Source organism: Porites lutea, chromosome 5 (assembly GCF_958299795.1).
Source record: "Porites lutea chromosome 5, jaPorLute2.1, whole genome shotgun sequence".
NCBI classification, from domain to species: Eukaryota; Metazoa; Cnidaria; class Anthozoa; order Scleractinia; family Poritidae; genus Porites; species Porites lutea.
Genome location: NC_133205.1, coordinates 23,657,107 through 23,677,321, shown reverse-complemented (window position 1 = coordinate 23,677,321; position 20,215 = coordinate 23,657,107). Strand labels below are relative to the sequence as shown.

Here is a 20,215-nt window from a genome sequence, read left to right as displayed (position 1 = left end):
TTTCTAGTCTTACTGGAATAAAAAAAACCTGTAGGCCCCTTCTCACGGTCCTTGTTCATATAATATGCTGTGGGAAGTTAAAGAACCCAGACACTGTTTGTAAAGAGTAGGCTGAGTAGGGGACCCATTTACCTTCCAAACGGATTTCCCGGAAACTTTTTGAAAATGGTAAACTTTGAAATGAGCAGACATTATCGTGAAAGCAATTTCAATCCAATCTGTACGTGCACAGAGTGTTATTTATACTCCTCAATAACACAAAATGGTGGAGCTATTATACCTCAAATTACTTTGAAAACCGCAAAGCATTCTGCATTCTAGTTAATAGTGGATCAACTCTTTTAACCCTTGCGAGTTCTTCAAACTGGTCTCTATACATTTCCTTAAAAGGATAAGTTGAGAGAATTTGATAAAAGATCAAAGCATTTTCTCTTAGGTGATAATTTGATTAATTCTAAGAACCTAATCTCTTGACCTTGTATCAGGGGATATTGTGAGTCAGGAGAAAATTGATGTTGGTAACTATTGGGACTTAAAGGGTTAAACCAAGTAAAAAGGAATCATTTGTTTTTTGCTAGTTTAATTTGTTCGTATGTTTGGCCTTTCCTATGCTTAAAAATGTGAATCATTGTTTCACGTTTGTTTTAAATTCACTACTGAAATGAATTGCTTTGAATGAGTTGCATTTTCCATTTTGGCCCGCTTTTACCTCCGGTTCTTTCATTTAAACCGCTAATTTGTAACACGGTTGACTTTTTTATGTGACATAAATATCCAGAAAAACATAGAACAAACAATTTTGTCGTCATTTTGACCTTAACATGCTAAATTTCGTGTACTTTCGGTTAGGTGATATTTACTTCCGGTCAAAATGGCGGCCATTTTAGTAATAACTCCAAAAGCCGGTTTAACAGGAAAAATTTGCAATGGCACCACATCACATATTAATAGCCACGATTAGTTTATATAATAAACAATTTCATCGTTATTTTGGCTTAAAAAATGCTTAATTTTGTGTACTTTCGGTTAGATGATATTTACTTCCGGTCAAAATGGCGGCCAGTTTAATGTTCACTCCAAAAACCAGTTTGACAGGAAAAATTTGCGATGGCACCATATCACATATTAATAGTCATAATTAGTTCTGTCATTCCTGAAAATTTGGTGCTTTTAACAAAAAGTGAACAATCCGGCCCCAAATCTGCACATATCCGCCCCACTATTTGCTGTAAGCTGAAAGCATTCCTCTTATCATAAATAGTAATTTATATATATATATATATATGTACATTTTTTTTTTCTTCCTTTGCTCTTTTATTTTCATTTGTTTTGTTTTTTTTTTCTTTTTGTCATTTCGCTTTTTTTAGCCTAGAACTATGATTAGTACGACTATCTAATATACTTATTTTAAGATTTACTGTAGCTCTGCCATTGATTTTCCCATGTGTAATTATGATAATATTTTGTTCTAATTATCTAACTGAGGGAGCCCATTCCTTATAAGCCCGGTGGCTTCTCTTGGGCTTCCTCGCCATGAGAGTTTAAGTAATTAGATTTTTTTTGATTTGTATAATTTTTGGCAAATAAAACAATAAACAATAAATAAACAATAAACAAGAGAAGTTAGTGCAGAAAACAGTTCAACTTCGAGCCTTAAAGTCTTGTTAGAATAGACTGGGAATGTGCATTTTTGTACAATGTGTGACTTATATTCCTGGTAGGTGGTCCTTGAAAACCGAATGTAGACCTTGAAAGGTCCTTGAAAAATGGTTGAATTTTTTGTATGGACCCTGACTCTGGGGCAAGTAGATTTTTCATGCAGGGCAAGTAACGTTCGTCCTCAAACAAAATCATTTGCTAAGACAAGCAAGGAGTGGCCATGGGTGAGCAGAATGTGAGAGCTGGAATTCCATATTTTTTCTAGCCCTGCTTTTCTAGGGATGGTCCTCTTAGGAAAGATATCACGTTCATGAATTTCTTGCTCTCAAAGTTTACCCACATCCAGCATCCACAATGACAGTTCTCAAAATTTTGTGATAATAATGATATGTTTTTTCTAAAATTTCTTGTAGATGCTTTGGAAAAGATAAAGACATCCTTGCAAGAGGGAGAAGCAGAACCTCTTTTGGAAGGACTAAATAGTCTTTCTCTTGAGTGCAACAAAAATGAAAATAATAGAAAATTTGCAGCAAGCAAAGATGCCTTAAACTTGCTTTACAACTCATGCAATCATGGTTATTTATTGAAGGATAAAAATGTTCTTGGTGCTAGTTTGGATGCCTTGTCATCACTTTTGAGTGGTCAAGGAGAGCTGGTAAATTCTAATATGATTGAATTCTTAGCAAACAGTTTGAAGGAACTAAAAGAAGACATTTTGTTTGGGAAAATTGTTAAAGCTGTAAGAACAGCCTGTGTCAAGAGTGAATCAAATCGTCAGACATTTGTTGCAAATGGTGTTATATCTTGCCTGGTATCTGCTTTAATGGAATACAAAAAGTCCTCAGAGATCATTGTAGAAATATGTTCTGCTTTGCGTGTTTTCACATTTGATGATGACATGAGTGTAGCCTTTGGAAAAGCTCACGAGCATGCCAAGTTGATTGTGACAGAGAATGCTCTCTCCATTATCCTGAACATTATGGAAACCTGTGAAGATGTCGATGTTGCCAGTGAGTTGTGTGTCACATTAAGTCGTTTGGCTGTACGAAATGAATACTGCAAGGATATAGTTGATCTGGGTGGATTAAAAATGGTGCTGAAGCTATTACAAGAACATACTTCCAATCAGGTTTGTATCATCACAGGTAACCCAAGCTCGAGTGATCACTTTTACATAACAGAAATGTTATAAGGGTTCTTCAACTTTTCACTGATACTGGCAGAATCCTCCATCCTGATGAAATACTCCTCTCTCTAAGTTGTCAAGAATATCAAATGTGTATCAAGAATTTGGGGCCAAAAATAGTGGAAATTAAGGTTGCGGACTGAATTAGATGTAACGCTCCACTGACTTAATAATAATAGTATTATTAATGGCACGGAAATTAATGTGTAGAAAAATTAATACAACTTAAATTAAAGCAAATTTTTGAAATCCACATTGATTTCTTGAAGCATTAATTTCTTATAATAAGGTATAATAAGTAACTGAAAATTGATTGTAATCTTCTTAAAATTCCAGAATATTGCAAAGCAGGTGTGCACACTCCTAAGGGCAATAGCAGGAAATGATGATGTCAAGACTTCTATTGTTGATGCTGGAGGCCTGTTACTTATTGTGGCAGCTATGGCTACCCATGCTAAACAACCAACGGTGGCAGAGCAGGGTTGTGCTGCACTGGGGTCCATTGCTCTACGCAGTCCCCCAAACTGTACCGCCATTGTTGGTGCTGGGGGAGTTGAGGCCATCTTGAAAGCCATGCAGATTCATCCAGAGAAATCTGGAGTACAGGTATGGTGGTTTGATTCTCTTGGTAGAAGACCCTTTCAGCATTGCGGAGACAGTCGTAAGTGACCATCCCCCATAAGCGACCACTTATCCAAAACAGGGCTTTGCTCTAGCAGAGCCCAGTGGCCCCTGGCGCTTAACTTTTGCCCTTGGGCAACTAGAAAATCTCAGTTTCTTCATACAAATCATATGCTGGGCACCCTAGATTTTACAGCTTCAGGGCACTGGGCTCCCTTCAATTTTCCTTAGAGCACAAGCTTGCAAAACACCAAACCTTTTTCCGGGCAAACTCTTAAAGTTGGAACCTCTTGCAAGTGACCATCTCCTATAAGGCGTTTTCTATTGTTTTTAACATCTTGTAAGCAACTTCTTGATGCATGGTCTGATCTCTATGTTCACTGTATGTACCATGCTATTCAGAGTATGTGAAAAACTTTTAGGGACAACATGGAACAACACATATTGTAACTAAGAAATTTCATGCAAAGAATTATCTTCCATAAAGTAGATAAGTCTTCTCCTCTTCTCTGAAGAGACCTTTGTGGTTTGACGCCTGTAAGCAACCACTTCCCATAAGTGACCACTAAATCTTCGCATTTTGGGTGGTTGCTTACGGAAGGTTTGACTGTATCTGGATTATGCTGGACCACGGTCATGGACATTTGAAGCTTGCTTGCCTTTACTCTCCCTGCAGCTCAGTAGCTGAATGCCTGTTCAGGTTTTGAGCCTAAGATCAAGCATCTTTCTGTATAATCATGACATACAACACATTTTCAGGTCTTAAAAATATAATGTAAGCTCAAATTTGATTGCCTAATTAAGGAGATGCTCTTTATAAGAAAACTCAAACTATCCCTAAACGTGCAGGTGGACTCGATTTGCGCAAAGGTATTCTCTTGAAGAACTTGTGATCCTTTGTTATTATACTAATTTGTAGAGACTATAGAAATCAAATCTTCGCATTACTTATTCATTTTGCCTTGAGAATGGTGTCATGATGATACCGAAACGTCGGCTTTTAAATTTAATATTTGCTTGCTTATGTTTTAAGAAATGGTTATTGATCAAGAATGTAAGCTCAAGTGTCTTATTTCATGTCTCAATCTGCACATGTTCTGTGATTGATCAGTTTGTGTGGTACAAGGTAATGTATGCACACATGTGTTCTGTTGCACTATTAAAATTTGAACTACCCCTAGATATGATACTAGTAAGTATCTTACTGATCTGGTATCCAAAAACTGTTTACTAGTAGCTTCTGATATGTTATCACATCTTGTGTTTTTATTTCCTTTTTTCTTTCTTTCTTTCCTTCTGGTCCATGACGAAAAACTTGGCTGGTAAATTTCACCCACATTACCTTAAACGTTGTTTAGCAAGAGGCATTTATTATGCTAACTGTTTTTACTAAAATACTCACAACTCCTTGAACTTTTCCAATTATATGTAATTTTTCATTTTCTGAGAGTACATTAACGTTGCCCATGTTTTGATTTATTTTTTTGTTTGTTTTTGTAGAAACAAGCCTGTTTAGCCATTCGTAACTTAGTTGCTCGTAACCCAGAGCACCGTGACGTCATACTTGAGGCAGGAGGTGAGAGTTTGATCAGAAAGGCTTATACACAGATGCCTGATTGTGAAGATTTAGCCAAGGGTGCTTTACGAGATCTTCTGTGTGAAGTGGAGCTGCAGGAACTGTGGACTGGAACTGGGCAAGGCAAAGTCCATCACTGATTAACTGGACATTATAATCTTTGTTATACTACTACATAAAAAATTACTGCAATTTGATTGGCTTAGAGCAGTGGTATTTCAGCTTAATTTGAAATACCTACATGTGAAAATTACAAACCTTTTGTGGGTAGAAGTATAAACAAATAATAGCATGATTTGTACGTGATATTTGACATAAATACCACTAGTGATATTTCAAAATTGTCTCAAATTTCACTCGCCTAACGGCTCGTGAAATTACGTATAACAATTTCGAAATATCACTCGTGGTATTAATGCCAAATATCACTACAAATCATGCTATTACCTATACTAATATGGTGTGTCAAAGAAAGACTTCAAGAAAATAAAAACTATCTTAAATTCCCTTACACAGAATTTATCAGAATTTTCTTTCAGAAAGAATCCAAAAGCTTTCATAGTAATGGTAACACTTTTAAATTTCTTCCAAAGATTACAAAGTAAGAATTTCAAACTTTTGGAGCATAATAAATATTACCACAGGAAACTGCTCAGTCGCTTTCAGCCAAATAGTCACTCTAAAGGGTTTCATTCGAAGACCCAATATTTAGGACTAGCTAGAACAGCAGATTGCCACAGGAAGGTTACAACTAAGTAGCTTTCATTGGACAGCGTTTTTGGATGCGTTTAGAGAGGGCTGTACTAACTAAATAAGTACTTGGTTCAAGAACACTTGGCTTTTGGACACACCCCAAATTAATGGTTTGTGTGAATATGAAAGAAGTTGGTACAAGAAAATCGGCCAGTGTAGAAACATTTGTAAATAAAGGATTTGAGGTAATGACTAACAAGTCGAGAAAGAAAACATGATCGCCGTAGAGAGATGATTGGTATCCCTTTTACCCGCATTCCTGACCTAGGTAACCTTGATCTCACGAGGAATAAAGACCGGATTCGGAAGAGCGGCAGAAATCGAGCCTAGAAAAGAACACACACAAACCATGCACATATTCTGTGAATAACAGAAATTTTTTTCTCAGAAAAGAAAACCAGACTCAGACTGGACCTCATTAGTTCCTGCGAGTAAAGTACAAAAAATCTCCTGCAAAAATAAACGCCCTTACGGTACATTTATCAATGAATCAATGCAGAAGAGCTTTATTGCCTTTATTTCAAGTTGGCTTGCTTAATAGCTAACTGTAGCGGAAAAAACGTGCAGACGCCAAGCGGTAATGACAATTTTCTTTTCTTTTAATGCATTACTAAGGTTTTGATACTCTTTTTATCTGTGGGCAATGGCTAAATATAATGTTTTTGCATCTTTGAATCATCGTTGATGAAGGGGTATGGGCCATGGGAACAGCAAAGAAAAAATGCATTTAAAGGCCGCGTCTCAATCAGCGTTTGGTTTTAAAAGCGTAATACGAATCTTTAAACTGCAGGTTTTATTGCCGGGGCTTAAGCGTCCGAGTCATTATCTCCCAAGGAAACCGGGGCCATCCCACAGGTATAAGTACAGGTTCCTGTTGCCATCTGATTGCCTGGGTCCTTCATAGTTTCCACTAATGAGAATGCAGCAGGCAATGTGCGCAGTTCAGTTCCGCATGACAGCATGGCTGAAAAGCAAAAACGAAGATAAGATAAAGCTTAACGTCCCCCTTAATCTGTTGCAGGAGTCTTCTTAGTTACACACGATTAAACAGACGTTTGGTGCCTTTCCGAAAACTGACTGGGTATGTGGTACTATGTACTTCGTTCCCTCCTGTTCCAGTCAAATTCGGTTGCTCCTTAAGACGCGGCCCTTTAAATGCCCTATACCATTCACAATCAAGCCAAAGTAGTAATGTAGCAGCTCCCCGGACTTCTCAGTGTGGTCGGAAAAGACTCAGGACAAAATTTTCCTCATGGCAAATACCCGTGTTTATTTTGAGGCCCTTGTGTTTTTTAACACACTAAAATTTGTCACAGTGCATAACAGACCTGAAAGCATTTGATTTGGAAATACATTAATTAAAAAGTCAGATATGAAAAAAAAGCCACCCCCCCCCCCCCCCCCTCTTTATTTGCTCCAGTGTTGTGTTTACTTAGCCTCACAGTAATTTTCAAGGAGTTATAATAACTCCTCTAGTGGGGCTAATTTAACTCCTTAAAGTGAAGTTATTTTTTGTGGAGTTATTTTAACTCCAAAAAGGAGTTTAAAGAACTCTTTTTCAGGAGTAAAAACGACCTTAGATATTGAGGAGTTAAAATAACCCCAAAAAAGGAATTATCCTGTACCTAAAATTTTTACTGCACTTCAGAGTTAAATTAACTCCAAAAAGAGTAAAAACAACCCATGTAAGGATTAAAAATGACCCCGTTTCGGAGTTATTTTAACTCCAGACTGGGAGTAAAAAGAACTCTTTTTCAGGAGTAAAAATGACCCCAAATTCGGAGTTAATTTAGGAGTTAAAGTAACCCCCAAAGAGTGGTTATCCTGTACCTAAACTTTTTACTCAATTTTTGGAGTTATAATAACTCCCTAAAAATTACGGTGCTCTCAAGATAGTTTTTTTTTCGTACCTTTATAATTATCTCAGCCAGCTGGTGGTTGCCTTCAACTGCCTTTGGAAGCAAAATCTGCGGCGATACAGTGTAGAAAGAATTACCTTATTTAGTGATCAACTGACTTTAGAATAAGGGCAACCGAAAATATGAAAAAGGTTAAAAGAAGAAATCTACATTATAAGTGAGCTATTTTGTAGCACTTGAAGACGTAATTTCCTGATAGTGATAGACAAAAGTCATTCTTGATTGCAGTTTTGGACACCGAGACAACTTTGAAACAGGGATGTTTCAGGAGGATTTCACGCTTCATCATGGTGCATCAAGGCAATTTTCATAAGAACTAAGACCATGTCAGCCACCCTGACTGTCGCTTGGATTTCTTCACTGTAGTCCCAAGATCACATCCTCGACCACGCTTCTAAATAGTGACCTGGCGTGGTTTGTCTCCGGTCAGTTAGGATTATCGACCTTATAAGCTTATGCTTATTTAATTTATTCTTTTCGGTCATTTCCTCGGCCCCACTAGCCTTAACGCGATAAATACTTCAGTGATACTTCTGAGAGTAAGGGAGTTTTTGTTACATCATTATTGCTCTATCTTTCACACAAGTCATTATTCATGTTATTATTGTTCATTCAGTTAGATCCTTGTCAATGTTTTGTTATAATTCCAATGCAATGCCCTTTTTAAAGCATCGCAAACGCTGCAACGTTTCACAAGAAACCTCAGCTAACTCTGAGCTATTAAAGAACACATTTTGACTAATTATCGTCTTCAGGTTGGAGAACTAATTGAAAGGAAGTTTTTTTCAAGGAATTCTACCGTGGACAAGCCCCCTAATCCAGGAGAAAATGAGCTAGATCATTCTCTCTTGCCCTACTCAATATACAGCAGATTTTTAGGGCATGGCGGTAAACTCTGTAGTTGACCTTGATACTCAAAAAAAGTACCACATTCAAGCGAACAACGCATAGAAATCGAAAAGACACATCCCCGCGACAGGCTTCTGTCACTACCTGAAAACATGGAATGAAACTTTTTTTAGAAAACTGTAAAAAGCTTCCGGTACATATGTTTCCTTTGGCATTCGGCTGTAAGGCATCTCAATGCATTTTTCGGTGACGTATCCGAGACCAGACGAGCTCGCTTGGATCACGTGACCCGAAATGCATAGGCCACACGAAAGAACGATCTATTGACGGAATTTCGTTATCTCGGACTGCATGAATCACGTATCAAAGCAGTTTCTTTTCTCGATTCATTAGTCTCGCTTGCGTAAGCAGCTAGACTCATAATCTGCAACGCGTTTTTCGCCCCGGGGAGTAGTCCCTTATATAGGGTATATAGTTATATAGGTATGTGCCGCGCCAAAAGGTATGTTTTTTTAGCTGTTTTGGTCTGAAATTGGGTATCAATTTCGACCATTTTGGTCTGAAATAGGGTATGGTTTGTGCACTCTAGTCTTGAATTGGATATGTCTTTTAGAAGAATTAGCTACTTCTTCATCACTTGGCAATAAGACCATTTCCCTTTTAATGTTTACGCCAACTACAGCTTGTCACGCGCCGGGCTCCAGGGTTTCAGGTCTGAAACAGGGTATGAAATTTTTGATCAGGTCTGAAATACGGTAGGGAAAATCACAGATTTTGGTCTGCAATAGGGTAAGGGTTTCAAGAAGCGTGCCGCACACCCACTCCCAATTTTTCTGGAAGTACCCACCCCCCCCCCCCCCCCCCCCCCCCCCCAGGAATGTTTGGGACACAAAAAGCAGGTCATTGTGCCAGGCGTTTCTTGCGGAGACCGTAGAAACTGGAACTAAGAATCTTTGCGTCATCGAAGCCACGCATGTTTTGCGAAGAAAGCTTAGGAAAGATTAAATTTAGAGCTTTTCCGAAACGTGTCGGTCTACGAATTCTATCGCTTGAAAGCGTTGATTACTTTGGAGCAAGAGAACTCTACTGAGCGATTGAAAAAAAAAAAACAAGAATCTTAATTTGCAAAATTGCGATGGTCGGGTGTTGTAAACTTTCACTGTATGCAAATGAATCTTGTGATGAGCATCCGATTTATTTTCGGCGATTGAAATGTAAATCACTTTTTCGATATCTGGCAATGATGTAATTTCTCTGAAATCGAGGCCCTTGATTTTCGTGTATTTATACACGCGAATAGGCTGCTACCGCAGAGGTATTTTTGGTTGTCGCTAACACGCGTACTAAATCAGTTCAGAAACAAATAAAAAGTATCGACGTCGATAAGGTTAGCCTCCCACGCAGGCGTTTTTAGGGGAGCTCGTTTTTCATCCCTCCTCAAAACGAGCTCCCCTAAAAACGCCTGCGTGGGAGGCTACGATAAAGAAGGAAGTAAAAAACCTTTATCGAGTAAATCATGTTTCTTGTAGAATTAATCGCCTCCTCATTTCTCGATCTAATCTCCAAGCAGGCGAGACCTGAATGCCGCTGTAAGCGTGTTCTTGTTACTTATAGCTCTCGGTCGTCCTTGAATTATTACTGAAGACAGAAAGCCTGTTTTAGAAAACTTTTTTCCTTTTCCAGAAGGGACGAGATAAGTCATAGTATCTGCTGACTTTGTTACGATTCCAAGAAAATGAAGACTCCCTAATTATACTTGGAGATTTAAGGTCTGTTTTCAAACATGGAACTTCCCTATATTACATACCTTGCCTGAATCAGACATCGTTGATCGGTTCACCAGGATTAAAACTTCTTTCCAGCGTCAGAGGAGAGTTCAACAAGGTGTGCCGTGGCAAAAACACTTTCGCAGTATTTAGAGGGTCTCAATGGGGTTAACCGATAGGCGTAAAACGGCCAAAAATTTAGTCGATAGCCGTAAAAATTGAAAAATTTTAACCGTTAGCCGTAAATAGAGTAAAAAAGAGTTAACCGTAAAAGAAACTGTTCCCTAGATTTGCTACTTTTAAGGGAGGAATTAAACTCATTTATGGTTGCGTCTTTTATTTCCTCGCTAGTGTGACTCCGTAGCACGTTAGGCGAAGCGCCTTTTAGGTGTTGACCAAGACCTAGGCTCCATTTCCCCCTCCCTCTCGGGGAACTAATTTTTCCATAGCGAAAGTGTGGCTTCTTGCTAGGGATTAATATTTGTGATTTGCAGGAGGTCGTGCCTTCGAAACTCTAATGAGACAACAAGCAGAGATGTCACTGTTTGTAAAACACGTTGCCGATAAACAGCATTTCCCTGTTTTTCTCTGACGTTACGGTACACATTGCCAGGCCTGGTCCCTCTACGGCGTCTTCCCACGCAATCTCGGTCAAGGCATTTTGGTGGCGAACTCGCTCGGACCACGTGACCCGAAACGCATTAGCCGCGCGGAATAATGAGGCCTACGGACAAGGCAACGGCAGACAGTCGTTCTGTACAGTCCTTCGCTATCATTAAAAGCACTGGACATAGGAATTTTGTTATTGGCCGTTTTCTCCCTAGAGCTAGAAATGGATTATCCGTCTGAGACTAGTCTGTGTACAGTCACGCCCTCCCCAAAGACACCCCTTCTCCAATTTTTTTGGCCGTACACAGGCCATCTGGAACGGATAATCCCGTCTTCAAACTGTCCGTCGTAATTGACGGATAAAGTCACACGGATTGTTCATTCAAAATTAAAACTATTCCATTTTCAAATTAAGAAGTATTACCTATCTGACGCGAATCATCAAAACGGCCATTTCTGTTATAATGAATGTCGCGCCCCGGCCTTGAGTTGGGCGTTTGCGTGCCCGCTTTTGCTTTTTCACAAGATTATTTTTAAATTGACTATTGACATTTCTATGTGTAAAATAATATGAGAAGTGAAATACTTTAGAAAAATTATTTTTGATTTAAAGACACAAAAAATACAGGTTAATTAATATTTAACTTTTGAAACAAAAGAAGTTAATTTTTAACTTTTTTGTTAACCGTAACTGAAAAAAATTAGCCGATAGCCGTAAAAGAGCCCAAATTTTAGCCGATAACCGTAAAAGCCACCACCCCATTGAGACCCTCTATTTAGCTAGTCTGATCTGAGCAACTAAATGACAGATGTCAAACAGGGGCGGGTTTACTTTCTCTTAAACTCGACTTTTCCTAGAAAACTCTTGCTACTATTTTAATTTTCTATTATTGCTGAAAGTATTTATTCAAAATTAAAGGCAATATTTCACTATTGTAGATAAAACTATCAGAAGAAAGGGAGACAAAACCAACGGTCATCCGATGGTTCTTTTGCTAGGAATAATTTTTAGGTCACAGTGCATTCGACAAAAACGTTTAATAAGTTACAATTTTAGGAAAATGAAGACTTCCTGTCGTATGATTCGCATAAAAAATGCATGAATATGTAAGTAAATATACCCTCTAATTTCTCGGCGGTTAACCATTTCTTTTCGATACACTCATACTAAGAAACTTTCTTTCAAGTATATTTCAACAATATTTGGGGTTGGGCCTTAAATTAAGACAGCGTGCATTTTGTCCTTTGTCCTTAACAGGGTATTAAAATATTGAGGGTGTTTTCCTAAACAGGGTCAGGGTTTCAAACCCTCAGCGGCTCATCTATACCCAAACATTGGTCAGGCATTCCCCGAGTGTTGTATACACCGTAGACTCGTAATTATAAAGGCACTGTTTATTCAATCAAAAATATTTCTTCCTTTTTGTAATCGGCTCCAATACCCTGGCCAAGGCTCAGTTAATATGGAGAAAACTTAATTGTCCCGAGTAAAAGGTTCATCTTCCCAGCTGAGTCAACCTCAGAGAGCGCAAAAAATGGATTTGCACAAATTTGCTCATGGTAAATATGTCGAAAAAATGTAAAAACTGTGGAGTAAAGCTGTGGTAAAGATGGTAAATGCCTGTTTACAACCCTGTGTAAATTTCGTATGCGAATGTGGCATTTACCATCGTTGCTACTGATTTACTCCTTTGCAGTTTTTATATATTTGCCATGAGCAAATTTTCTCGGCTTCTGTACGATATGAGAAATTAGGGCCATTTATACGAGGAAAAATAAGACGCGTCTTACATAAGACGCGTCTTAAATAAGACGCGAACTGTACTATTTATACGAGCATGTCTTATCTAATAAGACGCGTCTTAGCTAAGCCTCGTCTTATGTAAGACGCATCTTATTTTTCCTCGTATAAATGGCCCTATTATGTAGATCTCCGAGGCAGTGATAACGTCCTTCTCGATCTACATATTCTTTACATCGTACTCAGCTTTACAGTCAACTCTTTCTAAGACGGACACCTTTAGGACTGGCACTAAGTGTCCGTCTTAGAGAGATGTCCGTCTTATATAGAGTCAAATAAAAGGAGTAAAGAAAGGCAGGGACCAACTCTAGGTGTCCGTTTTACAGAGGTGTCCGTCTTATAGAGGTGTCCGTTAAGAGAGAGTCGACTTTATTCAGGAATCGTTTATCATCTGCAACAGGATTTCATCAAGCATGGAGCAAGAGAACCACCCACCTCATAAAGAGGTCAGGTTAGCTTTGGGCTCAAAAAGGGATGTAGTGGTATAAATTTTTTGAGTGTGAAACATCTCAGCATTGCCGACTGAACTGGGATGCAAGTGACAGCCTGGTACTTCATACAATCAGTCCAACAATACGAATTATGGCCGAAAGAGAATACGGGTTGTCCGCCGAGAAAATTGCCTGCGATCAGAGATTGTTGTCACGTTAGAACATAGAAATGTCAAAAAAAGATAAGCAGATAAACAGAAAGAGAGCCGGAGTAACAGGTGTAATGAAAGTGGCCGTTTAGCAGGAGGCTTCAGTAAATACAAGTTCCTGGAGTTGGAAAGATTGATAGGCAGTTTCAAAATACGAAAAATGACATCAATGTGGTACTTTTATTGATTTACACATACCGGCGTAAAAAAGGCCTTTAAAATAAGGCTTAAATCTTCCCATGGGTCCACTTTTTGGATGGTCTTTCCCCTGGTGAAGTCCCAATACTCCTCTCCCTCCAAATGTTCACCAGTTCACGGAAGTATTAGCCGTTTTCGTCAGCACTGTGCGCACCGTGGAAACGAGTACGATTACTATTCCAGGCGTTCAGATAGTGGGGACAGCGCAAAGAAAAGTGAGCCGTGACCAACACCCCCCTCCCCCCGCCGCCGCCCCCTATTACGTTTCAGCACCTTCTCGACTTGCACCAAGTTTCATCAAAAATATAATTATGACACTTTCTTTTCCTGGAGAGTTACGAGTTGTAATAAAGACAATGGATGACCATGAAGAACGCGCACGACCACATTACTTTAACTTCGTGGGAGCCGTTTATAGATACATATATTGCAAATGCAGTTGCCAAATTCAGCCATAAAACCACAAGAGACTTGCATGGGACAAATGTATCGATTTTAGCAATGCTCATTTTGACAACAACCATTAAGGCTGCAAAAGACATTATCACCTTTACATGATCGCTCCATACTTTGTAGCTTCCCAGTCTCATAAGGTCATTGTCATTATTCCATTCCACTGCTAATCTATACTCCAGTATCCGTTTGCAACTTTCAGAAACTGATTCTAATTTCGACCTCCACCGAGTGTTAAACCTCTGGTGGTTGTCGGGACATAATGTTTCTAAATTCTTAAGAAAGTAAGCTGAAATTTCATCAATGACATTGCAGAACTCTGTACTTTTGAGCACTTTCCCGCTGCGATGAAGATAGCCCTTTCTTTCGTCAATTATTATATCAGGAAAAAATTCCTGAAACTCTTGTTGTAGAACGACTTTGAACAGCTTACATTGCTCCTCGTGATAATGCTTTTTCCGCATTAGTTTATTCTTGATTTGTCTTTGTTTCTCCTGTATTGAGTCTCTCACGTTGTCGTTCATTGGAGTGTTGCCACCGTCTCGAGTATTGTTTTCGTTGAGATCATTTTCATTTGGTTCGTCATGTCGAGAAGCCAGATTTCGATTTTTCATATTTATGTCTTCTCGAATACAAACTTGTTCCTTAACTTTGTCTATTTCTTGCCTTTTAATTGTGTTAATTTGTTGTAGGTTAATGGGTTCCAACAGTTTGTCAACTTTTGACGTCAGGCAGTCTTTGAACTCAATGGGCTCAAATCCACGTTTGTTGTAATTGAAGCTGTATCTCAGTTGGTTTTGGTCCATCGCTGAAAGAAAATTAAGAGACTTTAGTCTTTGTATCGCGCAAAGAGGGAGGGAAGGAGGAGGAGGAGCAAGAAGAAGAGGAGGAGGAGTAGAAGAAGATGACGACGAAGAAAGAGAAGGCGGAGGAGGAGGAAGAGGAGGAGACGACGAAGACGAGTCAAAGAACCTACACCAGCGTTCAAAAAGAGCAGAACTGAATTTCCCCTGTGGTGTAATCTACGTCTACCTCTGTTATCACTTCACTTAGTATCGCACATCTTATAAAGTAAGCTCAAATATTGACCAATAGCGGCAGCTTGTGGCACCATTATGGCTAACGTCCTAGCTTACTGTTTGATATTTGATAATTAACGAATGAGGCTGAGTATCTTTATAAAGAATTGTGGAGATCGAAGAGGGTGTGATAACATCGTCCGAGATCTCCACAATTCTTCATTTGATACGAAAGCCAAATTCAATAATTGTTTTATTATTCATTCAAAATAATTCCTAGTTTAAAAACATAGCTGAAGCATGCTTACCTCCATCGATGTTTAGTTCATCTTCGATAGTGCACATTCAGGGTTGTTCAGCTCAGCAAATATTCTCCAAAGGGCAGATGTAGCCCTTCGAGTTGTCTTTTTGCTGTTCTTGCCATGTTTTTAGCTATTATTTTTGCCTAGTTCTTACTCTAGAAACGAGTGAAATGTCCGCCATTTTTGTTTTTTACAACCAAAACAACTCAATCTGGTTCCCAGGTCTTCTCGGTTAACGGTGCATTAACCTGCAAGGAAGCTGCCTTTTTCACGTCATCGGTTGATTAATCGCAAAATTCTTCCAAATTTAATCATCAGTAGCTGGTTATGGTGAATTATGCGTGTGCTTTTAGCCAATCAGAATCGGGGAAATATTTTGAATGAATAATAAATACACTGTAAAAGAGTATACGTGCCGTTGTCCTCTCATCCGCGACCGATTACATTACCTTCTCTGTCGATTTTGATAACTTGTAGTGATACTCACGGCAAGAATGCATACGTTGATTCAAATCCAATGTATTCGCTTGTTTACCTAGGGTCAGTAACAAGCTTGAACAGCTTGAAACTGGCTCCAAAACCCTCAACATTTGGTCGAGCAGAAACTTATTAGCATTTCGGAAGCCACTGGAATGTTTTAGTGCGGTAGCTTAAGGCGAAAGTTATACACAGCCGCGTCACGCAATTAACGTTTGGTTCATAAGTTCGAGCCTTTCTTTTCATGTTTTTCATGCTTTTTCATATCTTTAAAAAGTCTTCACCTGGGTGATTTTCATAGAGTATTAAACTCACATGACGGTCGAGATCGTCTCAGAGATACATGTACGCGCGTTCACCTGACCGAAGCCAGCGACCATTCTATCCACATGTTTCATTACATCGCCTCTCCTGCTTAAACAAAGTTAATCGCAAGTTGTTGGCTTTACATTCAAAACTGATATTTTTGACAAAAAAAAAAAAAACTACAATAAAGGGGGAAGACACCCTTCTCCCGGACACCGTTGGTCTGATTTGCTTAAGCCGGGATCACCAACCATATCGAGTCGCAAAATAAGACGTACAGCCTATAACTTATAACTCATCTCAACATGTACGTTTCTTTTTTCACTTTACGTGATGAAATTTCAGATCTCCAATTACACCATTCTTAAATATAATATAAGGTTTTTTTGGAAGAAGCCTGTCACACTTGCATGTCCTCTCAGAATAACTCACAAGAATCTTCGTCATCGGAAGCCGACATTCCTGAATGCCTTTGTCGTATGTAAGTAGGAAATTTTAGAATAATGATTAAAAAAATACACCTTTTGTTAAAACGTACCTTGAATGGCCTTCAGCGTTAAAAGAAAAAAAGAATGGGCGTTAAGTGAGATCGACTTGTTGTTCTAGGCTTAGACTTTGACCACGAAGACCGGATGAAGCGAGTCCTGTGTTCCGATTGGCTACCCAGAGCGGCAAGATGGATCCATCTTGCTCGCGCGGGATTTCCCGCGTTGGTCCCGCAAAAAAGCAAAGTTCTCTTTTTGGTCATATAATAATTCTTTGTTGACCAAGATTTTTCGGTCAAGATGGCTGGATATTGGCCTCGTCCTTTTTTTGCGTTTTTATTGACCTCAACTTTGTCTCAGTCCATAAAAACGCAAAAATGTACTTGGCCAATATCCAGCCATCTTGACCCCATCCATATCTATTGTTCAACTTCCACACCTACAGTCCCTACTTCAACACAGGCACTGCTAAAGATAAACGCGCGGGACGACGCGAATGCTATTTGAAGTCAACATGGAAAAGGAGAAAAACTCCTTCGCTAACTTTCGTTCACCCGGCGGTCTTTGAGCATGACTAGATGCTGGCGAGAGATGTCTATGAAACAGAATAGTCGCTTAATCAGAGCGATTATCCTTAAAAGCGCGTGAGGCCGCCCAGTAGCGTGTAAAAGAGCGCCGAAGGCGCGAGGTTTTCTAGATGCGCCCGGGCTGCCCCGCATAATTTTGAGGTTAAGAGCTTCTGAAATCACCGAAAACGGGTTTATTTCTACAAGATCCTGAGAAAATTTTGTTCAAGTTTTTATCACCATTCTGTTAGTTTTCTGCACAAAAACGTACATTTAACAAAGAAAATGTTGCAGAAAAAAACGCCAAAAAAAAAAAACAAAAACAAAGAAAGAAATCCGGCAAAAGTATTGGTGGACCTATAGCCCTCCCACCCCCCCCCCCCCCCCCAGCCCCACAACTCCGGGGTTCCTGCATGTCCCCCCAAGAAATGACCTCAAATCCTGTTTTCGACTTTAATGGAGAGAGAGGGAGGGCGGAAAAATGAGCGCACTGTCCGCAGTCGGTCTCAGGTTTGTTAACAGGTTTGTTGACCCAAAACCATTACTTTAATACCGTAATTTCTGTGACAAGCTGAAATGATCTGAAATGGTTCTTATACATTGGATGAGTACTGAGAAACGAGGATAAATGTCTTCTAACTTAGTACGTGAAGCAATTCTGTTCTTAAAATTTGTTTTGATGTTAGTGACTTATTCACTCCCTCTTTTCCCCTCATCGTTTAATTTTGCTGCCCCACACATCATTTTTAAGGTGGCTCGACTGGATTTTTTAGGGGGATACCTCCCAAGTTTGAGCATTGACTACGTTGGCATGAGTAAAGATATGAAAACTGTGCTATATAAGGATGAAATTTCTTATGACCTAGCTTTTTTTTGCAATCGGAGTCGCCATGGCAACGTAATGACGCCATTACGTTTTTCATTTATCTTTGTGTTTCTCTGTACCAGGAGTTTTTTGAAGAAATCGCTTAAGGGAGTATGCACCCGCCATAATTACCTCCATTATGGCAAAGTTTGAAGAAATTCTATGAGAGCGTTTTCGAAATATTTTGAAATGCAGTTTTAAGAATCATGAAAACAGTGAAATAGCATGCTAGCCGCACAATTCGCTAATATTTTAAGAAAATGATAAGGTTTGGGAACGCGGCTTCAGCTCATAGTGGTTTGATTCCATTGAAAACTGCATTCAAAAAAAGAGGGGAATTGCTCTGGGCGATCGCGAGTAAGAAGAATTTTATTAACTTGCATTCAGCTGCTTTTGATACAGTTTTAGGAACATTGAAAACAGGGAAGGCTTTTAAATAGGGCCTCAAATATAACCAATTTTCCCCCCAGATTTTGTGTTTACAAGTGAGCGTCCTCATTATTCCCTGGCATCGGCCAATGTAGGAAACATTTGTAAATAAAGGATTTGAGGTAATGGCGAACAAGTCGAGAAAGAAAACATGATTGCCGTAGAGAGATGATTGCTATCCCTTTTACCCGCATTCCCGACCTGGGTAACCTTGAAAGACCAGGATTCGGAAGAGCGGCCGAAATCGAGCCTAGAAAAGAACGCACACAAACACACACACATATTCTGTGAATAGCAAAAAAATTTTCCCAGAAAGAAAACCAGACTCAGACTGGACCTAATTAGTTCCCGCGAGTAAAGTACAGAAAACCTCCTGCAAAAATAAACGCCCTTACGGTACTACATTTATCAGGACAGTAGAATCAATGCAGCAGAACTTTATTGCCTTTATTTCAAGTTGGCTTGCTTAATAGCTAACTGTAGCAGAAAAACGTGCAGGCGCCAAGCGGTAATGACAATTTTCTTTTGTTTTAATGCATTACTAAGGTTTTCACACCCTTTTTATCTATGGGCAATGGCTAAATATCATGTTTTTGCATCGTTGAATCATCGTTGATGACAGGGTATGGGCCATGGGAACAGCAAACTAAAAAAATGCATTCAAACCGCGTCTCAATCAGCGTTTGGCTTTTAAAGCGTAATACGAATCTATAAACTGCAGGTTTTATTGCCGAGGCTTAAGCGTCCGAGTCATTATCTCCCAAGGAAACCGGGGCCATCCCACAGGTGTAAGTACAGGTTCCTGTTGCCATCTGATTGCCTGGCTCCTTCATAGTTTCCACTAATGAGAAGGCAGCAGGCAAAGTGCGCAGTTCAGCTCCGCATGACAGCATGGCTGAAAAGCAAAAACGAAGATAAGATAAAACTTAACGTCCCCCTTAATCTGTTGCAGCAGTCTTCTTAGTTAGACACGATTAAACAGACGTTTTATGCCCTTCCGAAAACTGACTGGGTATGTGGTACTATGTACTTCGTTCCCGCCTAATTCGGTTATTTCTTAAGACCCATTTAAATGCCCCAGACCATTCACAATCAAGCCAAGGTAGTAATGTAGCAGCTCCCCGGACTTCTCAGTGTGGTCGGAAGAGACTCATGACAAAATTTTCCTCATGGCAGATACCCGTGGTTATTTTGAGGCCCTTGTGTTTTTTAACACAATTAAAATTTGTCACAGTGCATAACAGACCTGACAGCATTTGATTTGGAAATACATTAATTAAAAAGTCAGATATGAAAAAAGAGCCACCCCCTCTCTTTATTTGCTCCAGTATTGTGTTTACTTAGCCTCTCAAGATAGTTTTTTTTCGTACCTTTATAATTATCTCTCGGAAGTTTCTCAGCCAGCTGGTGGTTGCCTTCAACTGCCTTTGGAAGCAAAATCTGCGGCGATACAGTGTAGAAAGAATTACCTTATTTAGTGAACAACTGACTGTAGAATCAGGGCAACCGAAAATATAAAAAAGGCTAAACGAAGGCTAAACTATACTAGTTTGTAATGCCCCTAGGTTTTGCCCACATCTCATCCCTTCTTCATGGTCTGCATTAGCTTCCTGTTAAAGCCCGGATAGAATTTAAGATACTGCTTATTACGTTCAAAGCAATTCACGGCCTTGCTCCTAAATATCTCTGCGATTTACTAACATTTAAATCATCCTTATATAACCTTAGATCTTCAG

The 20,215-nt window shown here is 39.3% G+C and overlaps 2 protein-coding genes across 2 annotated transcripts in view; one reads left to right on the top strand and one right to left on the bottom strand.

Annotated features, from left to right (window-relative positions):
• The window catches only part of LOC140938648 (armadillo repeat-containing protein 6-like), a 16,123-nt gene extending 10,588 nt beyond the window's left edge, over positions 1–5,535 (top strand). Inside the window, exons 2-4 of the mRNA XM_073388147.1 lie at positions 2,073–2,788; positions 3,182–3,451; positions 4,967–5,535. Coding sequence (XP_073244248.1) covers positions 2,073–2,788; positions 3,182–3,451; positions 4,967–5,182 — 1,202 coding nt within the window. The 3' untranslated portion in view covers positions 5,183–5,535. The remainder of the gene's footprint in view (positions 1–2,072; positions 2,789–3,181; positions 3,452–4,966) is intronic.
• Positions 5,536–13,851: 8,316 nt separating this feature from the next.
• On the bottom strand, positions 13,852–16,748 carry LOC140939051 (uncharacterized). Its single transcript, XM_073388609.1, has 2 exons — positions 16,673–16,748; positions 13,852–14,838 (listed from the first exon to the last, which is right to left on the bottom strand). The coding sequence occupies exon 2, from the start codon at positions 14,834–14,836 to the stop codon at positions 13,913–13,915; it is 924 nt and encodes a 307-aa protein (XP_073244710.1). The 5' UTR covers positions 14,837–14,838; positions 16,673–16,748; the 3' UTR covers positions 13,852–13,912.
• Positions 16,749–20,215: the final 3,467 nt, after the last annotated feature.